The sequence below is a fragment of the Ornithorhynchus anatinus genome, chromosome 5 (assembly GCF_004115215.2).
Source record: "Ornithorhynchus anatinus isolate Pmale09 chromosome 5, mOrnAna1.pri.v4, whole genome shotgun sequence".
Classification (NCBI taxonomy): Eukaryota; Metazoa; Chordata; class Mammalia; order Monotremata; family Ornithorhynchidae; genus Ornithorhynchus; species Ornithorhynchus anatinus.
The window spans coordinates 33301109-33310100 of NC_041732.1; the positions used below are offsets into that span (position 1 = coordinate 33301109).

Consider the following 8992-nt stretch of genomic DNA (forward strand, 5'->3'; position numbering starts at 1 on the left):
GGCTGCTCACCCGATCAGCACTCAATCATTACGATTGAATGACTGCTCAGTGGCAAGAGCCCGGGCTTGGGAGTCAGAGGTCACGGGTTCGAATCCCCGCTCTGCCCCTTGTCAGCCGTGTGACTGTGGGCCGGTCACTTCACTTCTCTGGGCCTCAGTTCCCTCCTCTGTCAAATGGGGATGAAGACCAGGAGCCTCACTGGGACCACCCGATGATCCTGTCTCTCCCCCAGCGCTTAGCACAGTGCTCTGCACCTAGTAAGCGCTTAACAAATCCCAACATTATTATTATTATTAAAATGGGGATGAAGCCTGCGAGCCTCACGTAGAGATCACCCGATGACCCTGTCTCTCCCCCAACGCTTAGCACAGTGCTCTGCACCTAGTAAGCGCTTAACAAATACCAACATTATTATTATTATTATATTATTATTAAAATGGGGATGAAGCCTGGGAGCCTCACTGGGACCACCTGATGACACTGGATCTCCCCCAGCGCTTAGCACAGTGCTCTGCACCTAGTAAGCGCTTAACAAATCCCAACATTATTAGTATTATTATTATTATTATTAAAATGGGGATGAAGCCGGTGAGCCTCACTGAGACCACCTGATGACCCTGTGTCTCCCCCAGCGCTTAGCACAGTGCTCTGCACCTAGTAAGCGCTTAACAAATCCCAACATTATTAGTATTATTATTATTATTAAAATGGGGATGAAGCCGGTGAGCCTCACTGAGACCACCTGATGACCCTGTGTCTCCCCCAGCGCTTAGCACAGTGCTCTGCACCTAGTAAGCGCTTAACAAATCCCAACATTATCATTATTATTATTATTACTATTATTATTAAAATAGGGATGAAGCCTGGGAGCCTCACTGGGACCACCTGATGACCCTGTGTCTCCCCCAGCGCTTAGCACAGCGCTCTGCACCTAGTAAGCGCTGCACAAACCCCAACAGGACCCTCACTACTAATGACTGAATGAGCGGACGAATGAATGCTCGAAGGAAAGGGAGGGGCTTGCACGTGGCTCTCGGGGCGGCGGCAGGGCGCATGCGCCGCAGCTGGCGCAGGCGCGGGGCTCCTCCTCCCTCCCGCCCCCCTCCCGCGGGGTCCGGGCGGAAGTGACGTAGTGGGGGTGGGTGAAGGCGTTTGGGGCGGCCATGGCTGCCGGGCAGGGTGGCGGCGGAGGCCTGGAGGCCCTGGTGAGACAAGGACCGGCCGGGACGGGACGGGACGGGACGGGACGGGACCGGATGGGACGACATCCTCCAGACGAACTCTCTTCCCCTCTTCAAAGCCCTACTGAGAGCTCACCTCCTCCAGGAGGCCTGCCCACACTGAGCCCTCCCTTTCCCTCCTCCCCATTCCCTCTCCTCCCTCTGCTCTTTCCCTCCCCATTGCACCGGTGCCCATCTGAATATATTCATTATTACTCTCTTTTGTTCCTGATGTGCAGCTATGTCTGATTCAATTTATCTCTTTTGATGGTAGCCATGGAGGCCCTCCCAGACTGAGCCTCCCTTTCCCTCTGCTCCTCCTCCCCATTCCCCCTTCTCCCTCTGCCCTTCCCCCTTTCCCTCCCCATTGCACCGGTGCCCATCTGAATATATTCATTATTACTCTCTTTTGTTCCTGATGTGTAGCTATCTCTGATTCTATTTATCTCTTTTGATAGTAGTCACGGACCCCTTTCCAGACCGAGCCCCCTTTCTCTCTGCTCCTCCTCCCCATTCCCCCTCCTCCCTCCCTCTGCTCTCCCCCCTTTCCCTCCCCATTGCACTGGTGCCTATCTAAATATACTAATTATTGCTCTATTTTGTTCCTGATGTGTAGCTATCTCAGATTTTATCTATTTTGATGGTGGGCACGGAGGCCTCCCCAGACTGAGCCCCTCTTTCCCTCTGCTCCTCCTCCCCATTCCTCCTCCTCCCTCCCTCTGCTCTTCCCCCTTTCCCTCCCCATTGCACTGGTGTCTAAATATACTAATTATTGCTCTATTTTGTTACTGATGTGTAGCTATCTCTGATTCTATTTATCTATCTTGATGGTAGCCATGGAGGCCTTCCCAGACCGAGCCCCTCTTTCCCTCTGCCCCTTCTCCCCTCCCCATTCCTCCTCCCTCTGCTCTTCCCCCCCCCCCCCCCCGTAGCACTGGTGCATATCTGAATATACTAATTATTACTCTATTTTGTTATGGATGGGTAGTTATTTCTGATTCTCTTTATTTATTTTGATAGTAGTGATGGCCTCCTCCAGTAGGCCTTCCCAGACTGAGCCCCCCCCCTTTCCCTCTGCTCCTCCTCCCCATTCTCCTTCTGCTCTTCCCCCTTTCCCTCCCCATTGCACTGATGCTTATCTGAATATATTATTACTCCATTTTGGTACCGATATGTAGATATCTCTGATTCTATTTATTTTGATAGTAGTGACGGCCTCCTCCAGAAGGCCTTCCCAGACTGAGCCCCCCCCTTTCCCTCCGCTCTTCCTCCCCATTCCCCCTCCTCTCTCCCTCTACTCTTCCCCCTGTCACAGCTCTTGTGCCTATCTGAATATACTAATTATTACTCTATTTTATTACTGATGCGTAGATATCTCTGATTCTATTTATCTATTCTTATTGCTATTGTTTTTGTCTGTCTCCCCCCGATTAGACTGTGAGCCCATCAATGGGTAGGGATTGTCTCTACCTGTGGCCCAATTGTCCAATCCAAGCGCTTAGTACAGTGCTCTGCGCATAGTAAGAACTCAATAAATACGATGCAATGAATGAATGACCTGACCTGACCTCTCTGTCCCTTCTTCCGCAGGGCCCCGGAGGGCTGATGTCGGCGGCCCAGGCTCTTTCCCTGCCGGCCGAGGCCTACGGCAATGACGTGAGTGTGTCCGCCCGCACCCCCGGGTCATCCCCGTCAACCCCCGGTCCTCGTCCTGCCGGGCTCCCTTCCACCTTCCCCACCCTCCCTCCCTGACCCTTGTCATTCACTCGTTCAGTCGTATTTAATGATGATAATATTAATGGTATTTGTTAGGCGCTTACTACGTGCCAGGCACTGTACCATCACTACTAGCAGCGTGGCTCAGTGGAAAGAGCACGAGCCGGGGAGTCAGAGATCACGGGTTCAAATCCCGGCTCCGCCGCTTGTCGGCTCCGCGACTCTAGGCAAGTCACTTCACTTCTCTGGGCCTCGGTTCCCTCCTCTGTAAAATGGGGGAGAAGACTGTGAGCCCCACGTGGGACGAACCGATCACCTTGTGTCCCCACCAGCGCTTCGAACAGTGCTTTGCGCATAGTGAGCGCTTAACAGATACCGTTATTAAGCGCCGAGGCAGACCCAGGCCAATCAGCTTGGACACAGTTCCGTGTCCCAGCTGGGGTTCACAGTCTTGATCCCACTTTTACAGGTGAGGGAATGGAGGCACAGAGAAGATAGGCGACTTGCCCCAGGTCACACAGCAGACCCGGGGTGGAGGAGGGAATAGAACCCAGGTCTTTCTGACCTCCAGACCTGTGATCTCTCCCTTAGGCCACTCTGCCTCTCAATCTCAAACAGACTACACTCTCCTATGCGAAATAAGTGAATCCCTTGGCCCACAAGGGTCAGTGTCTGATGGGGGAGGACAGAGCTTTAGAAAGTGGTGTCTCTTCAGCCCCCTTTCCCGAGCGTCTCCCCTTCCGGCAGCCCGACCACCGTGTCGCCGGCCTTAACCCGCCAAGATTTGTTTTTTTTTTTTTTTTCCTTCTCCGTCTCTCCCGCAGCCCAACATCGAGATGGTTTGGGCTATGAAGGCAGTGCAGCACGCTGAGGTCTACTACAACGTGAGTATTCCTAATCGGGGGTTCTTTATTAAATGCGCCCTCCTGAGCAAGGTGGGCGCGCTCTGTGAGATAGACTGGGTCAGATCGCCGGGCCTTCCAGCGGAATAGTGGCATCGGAGGATGGAGAGGAAGGGTCTGATATCCAGCCTCCTGCTAGCAGCGGGATTGGCCTGTAGAAAAGTAATAATAACTATAATAAGGTTGGTGGTGGTTAAGCGCTTACTATGCGCAGAGCGCTGTTCTAAGCGCTGGGGGAGATACAGGGTCATCGGGTTGTCCCACGTGAGGCTCCCGGTCTTAATCCCCGTTTTCCAGATGAGGTCACCGAGGTACAGAGAAGTGACTTGCCCGCGGTCACACAGCCGACAAGTGGCCGAGCCGGGATTCGAACCCCCGACCCCCGACTCCCAAGCCCGGGCTCTTGCCACTGAGCCACGCTGCTCTGCTGGGTGCCGGGCCCTGTACCAAACGCTTGGGAGAGTACGCCGCGACAGAACCAGCGGACGGGTTTCCTGCCCATGAGCTTACAGCTCGGAGGAAGGGTTTACAGCCTAAAGGAGGAGTTTACAGCCCGGTGGACGAGCTTTACAGCTTAGAGGTAGAGGTGCCAATCCATTCTGTCGTATCTCTTGAGCGCTTACTGCGTGCAGAGCGCCGGACTAAGCCCTTGGAATGGACAGCTTGGCAACAGAGAAGCAGCGTGGCTCAGTGGAAGGAGCCCGGGCTTGGGAGTCGGAGGTCCGGGGTTCGAATCCCAGCTCCGCCACTTGTCAGCCGGGTGACTGTGGGCGAGTCACTTCCCTGTGCCTCAGTTCCCTCATCTGTAAAATGGGAATTAAGACCGTGAGCCTGCCGTGGGACAACCTGATCACCCTGTATCTTCCCCAGCACTTAGAACAGTGCCCCGCACGTAGTAAGCTCTTAACAGATACCGACATTATTCACAGAGAGAGACCATCCCTGCCCCACGACGGGCTCACGGTCTAAACAGTCAGTCCCTGCCTTCAATCGCCAGTCCAGGTCCTAGCCCCGTTGGTGACCCTGGTCAGGGTTTTCTCAATGGACGCCCCCCCCCCCAGCCCCCCCGGGACTAGAAATGAGGGACGCCTCGATCCTGTGAGCACTGCAGGTCGGTTCTAGACCCCGCTGGGGTCAGGGCCCAGTGATGGGCGCGTGGGGCCGCCTCGTTTAAACGGTGTTCCAGCCTGGCGGCGTCGGCGTTTTATCCCAGGTGGGCCCTCACCTGTCACTTATTCCCGCCAGCTCATTTCCTCAGTTGACTGTCAGTTCCTGAAACTCACCAAAGTGGACGACCGGATCTATTCGGAGTTCCGGGAGTGCTTCAAGGATCTCAAGGTGGACGTGTTGGATCCAGAGGAGCTCAAGTCAGAGCCGGCGAAAGAGGTGAGGACGCCGACCGGTCGGTCGGCGGCATTTATTGGTGGTGACGATTTACTGAGTGCTCACCGTGTGCAGAGCGCTGTACCGAGCGCTTGGGAGAGTACAATATAATGGACACATTCCCTGCCCCCAGACGAGCTCACCGTCTAGAGGGGGAGGCAGACTTTGATATAAATGACTAAAATGAGGGAATTGTACACAGGTGCTGTGGTGCCGGGAGGAGGGAATGAATGAAGGGAGTAAGGGTGACCCAGAAGGGAATGGGAGAAGAGGAAAGGAGGGCTTAGTCGGGGAAGGCCTTTTGGAAGAGATGTGCCTCCAATAAGGCTTTGGACGGGAGGGGAGGGTCACTGTCGGATATGAAACGGGAAGGCTGTCCGGGCAAGAGGCAGGACGCGGGTGAGAAGTTGGCGGCGAGACGGATGAGCTCGAGGTACGGTGAGAAGGTTGGCGTTAGAGGAGCGAAGCGTGCGGGCTGGGCTGTAGGAGGAGAGCAGCCAGGTGAGGAAGGACGGGGCCAGGCGATCGACTGCTCCGGTAAGCATCCATCATCAGGCCGGCGGGCTGCTCGTTGCTTAAACCGCATCTACCCCAGCACTCAGCGTGGTCCTTGACACGTAGCAAGAGCGTAATAAATGCCATCGGCTATTAAATTCAGTCCTGCGGGCAAATATCTCTTTTTTGAAATGAAGCAGATAAACACGCCACTTGCCGAGCCGCGCCGATGTCAAAAGGCTGGTGATCCGGGCCCCTTTTCCGCCCTTCCGCCGGCCGTGTCTTTTTCCTCGCTCCTGAGCAGTTCCGTCAGAGGGCGAGGTGAAATTAAAATCGGTTGTATTTATGGAGCACTGACCGTGTGCAGAGCACTCTACCGAGCGCTGGGACGGTACAGCGTAACGGTCACTCCTTGCCCACCACAAATTTACAGTCTAGAGGGTCGGCTCTCGGTTCACGCTGCTTAGAAGCTTTGGTGTGGGGAGAAATGAGGGTTTTGAATTTCGGTAAGCGCCGTAGTTTTTTCTAAATGCTTGCCGGACTCCCCCCTAACTAGCAGTGTTTTCTAATTTTGTAGCGTTTAAGTACGTCTCGTAAGGTAGATGTGGGGAGGAAAGTCAGCCCCCGGCCTGTCCCACCTTTTATGAAGTACACAGCACGCGCGCGCGGGCTGGGCTGGGGAGGGCAGGTGTCCGCTTTCCCGCCAGATGTCTTGGGCCCTTGCACGTCAGCTCTCTTTCTGAACACGCTTGGGTAAAGGATCATCGATTGGCCTCACCCGCTGCCCCGCAGAAGGCCGGCACCGACCTTTCCCGCGGAACACGCACCACCGAGAGTTGCCCGTCGGGATTCAGCGGGGAGGGGTGGGAGGCCGCCGGAGGGCCGACTAAACGCCGGGCTTCGGTATCCTCACAGAGGTGGAGGCCGTTCTGTCTGAGGTTCGACGGGGTCGTGGAGGACTTCAACTACGGCACCTTACTGCGGCTGGACTGCACGCGGGACTACAGTGAAGAGAACACCATCTTCGGTGAGGGTCCGGGGCCCCGCGTCGGGTCCGTCCGGAAACGGCGAGGAGGCCGGGAGCCGTCCGGCCTGTAGCTCTCTAGTCCCCCGTTGGGGATGCGAGCCGACGGGCACTGGGGAGGGAGAGGTCTCGTGGACACAAGTGCTCGAGTGGATATTGGAAGCTCGTTTTCCAGATGGGGAAGGCGGTTTCCCCGGGCGGGGGGGGGCAGGCAGAACGGACCGGTACCAACGCGGTGGGATCTCTTCCCCTGGTCGGTCTCAGAGAAGGCGGAATAAAGCTTGGCCACCGATTCCCACGGGATTTTCCCCCTCCTCAGCTGGGTTTATAGCTTCGAGGTTATGCTTCAATTCAGGCTCCCTCTCAATCACCCCTTCGCCTCGTAGCTACCAGGATCCAATTTTTCGCCATCGAGATTGCCCGGAACCGGGAAGGTCACAACCGAGCCGTTTTCGCCGGCACCCAGAAGGACGAGACGGCCGAGAAGAGCGCCGGGACTCCCGCGTGAGGGCAGGAGCCTTCCAGCGACTCCCACTCATCTGGACCGGCGGGCACATCGCCCCGGGAGGCCAGGAGGACCGGGACAGACCGCGCTCGCGCCTTCCGCGGGCCGGGGGAGGGACGGAGATAGCCTCCGTCCCTCCTGCTGTTAGGAACCCAAGTCCTCGGCCGGGGCGACCTCAGGGGATGCCGGAGATGAGGCGTTTCTTTTCGGTCAAGGCCACGGGGGGGGGGAAATTCGACGAAGCGGAGATCGTGGACTGGTGAAACTGTGACTTTGCCGGAGGCCCCCACGCGGAGCACGGTCACTGTAAATAAAACCCCGTTTTGGAGCCCCGGGACTGATTTCTTCAATCAGGTTACGACTGATTGAGGTTGACCGATGTCCTCGTGAGCGTCATCGGGGGGAACTAGCGGAGACGAGTCCAACTCCTACTTTGCCCCGGGACACAGAGGCGGTGAATTTCCCCGTCCCCCGGTCGGGTGGTCGTATCTACCGAGCGCTTACGGAGCACGCGGGAGAGAAGCAGCGTGGCTCGGTGGAAAGAGCCCGGGCTTGGGAGTCAGAGGTCGTGGGTTCTAATGCCGGCTCTGCCCCTTGTCAGCTGTGTGACTTGGGGCGGGTCACTTCACTTCTCTGGGCCTCAGTTACTCCATCTGTAAAATGGGGGTGAAGGCCGCGAGCCCCACGAGGGGCAACCGGACGACCTTGGATCTGCCCAGCGCTTAGCACGGTGCTTGGCACGTAGTGAGCGCTTAACGGATCCCAACCTCATCGTCGTCGTCATTACAGTCTCACGGTCGGGAGACGCGATCTCCGCCCACCACGAGCTTACAGCTTTCTCGCGTAAAACGGCTTTAAATCCCAGGGGCTGTCGTGGGGATAAAAAGGGAGACTGAGGCGAAGACGCTTGGGAAGGGCTGCTCGGGTCTAGCTCTCATCGGGCCTTCGGGGTTACGGATTCTTTAGTGAACCTTACGCTCCAGCTGAGCTCGTGGGCGGGGCCCGGATGGTCTCCCGGGCGCTCAGTACAACGCTCAGGCTTGGAAGACGCCTCACACAAGGATGAGAAATTTGGGCAGCGCAAGTGGACGCCGCGACAGGGACCCCTTCCCGCCTCCGGCGGGAAAGCGGGGCGGGTCGAGTCCGTCGACGAGTCCTCCCCCCCCCCCCCCACCCCCCCACCCCGAGTCGCCGGCGCCGCGGGCCGGCGGGATCGAGGGCGCGGAGGCACCGAACCGTGAAAGCGGCCGGGGCCCATTCAGTAGAAACCATTGAAGTTTATTGGCGGTCACAATGCTTACACTGTATGCAGCAAACACCCTTACAAGTCAACCGGCAATCTGATCACGCAAGAAAGGACCCAACACACAATCGCCAGAGGAAAGAATGAAGAAAAAGGAAAGAAAAAAAAAAAGAAAAAGACAGGTTGGTGGCTCGGGGCGGGGGGGAGAAAGAAAACACAAACCTAACTGATGAGTGTCCCGGGGGTAAGAGCTGAACTAGAGATGCACACGACTAGCAGCGACGACGGTGGAAAAGGTACAAGGCAAACAGCTTTTTCCATTCGTTTTCCTCTGTAAGTCAATTTTTTTTTTTTTAAATATCCAAAACATTTATTAGGGTGGCTTAGAAAAATGCATCTTTTTAAAGGGAGGGGGAGGGAGGAGGAAGTTAAATACTTCATGCTAGGCAGACCTTGTTATTAAGAACCCCTCCGGTGGTGGTAACTCTCTCCAGCTCGTATAC

The 8992-nt window shown here is 56.1% G+C and overlaps 1 protein-coding gene across 1 annotated transcript; it reads left to right on the forward strand.

Moving 5' to 3' along the window:
* Nucleotides 1–1157: 1157 nt before the first annotated feature.
* On the forward strand, nt 1158–7575 carry PBDC1 (polysaccharide biosynthesis domain containing 1). The gene is made up of 6 exons (XM_029064472.2): nt 1158–1206; nt 2812–2877; nt 3762–3821; nt 5085–5225; nt 6633–6744; nt 7128–7575. The coding sequence occupies exons 1-6, from the start codon at nt 1165–1167 to the stop codon at nt 7247–7249; spliced, it is 543 nt and encodes a 180-aa protein (XP_028920305.1). The 5' UTR covers nt 1158–1164; the 3' UTR covers nt 7250–7575.
* Nucleotides 7576–8992: the final 1417 nt, after the last annotated feature.

What these genes read in the sequence shown, in the direction of transcription:
- PBDC1 (XM_029064472.2), top strand. Translation starts at nt 1,165, where the DNA reads ATGGCTGCCGGGCAGGGTGGCGGCGGAGGCCTGGAGGCCCTG. An exon ending in CCGAGGCCTACGGCAATGAC is followed by an intron (nt 2,878 to 3,761) that starts GTGAGTGTGTCC and finishes TCTCTCCCGCAG; the next exon opens with CCCAACATCGAGATGGTTTG. An exon ending in TGAAGAGAACACCATCTTCG is followed by an intron (nt 6,745 to 7,127) that starts GTGAGGGTCCGG and finishes TTCGCCTCGTAG; the next exon opens with CTACCAGGATCCAATTTTTC.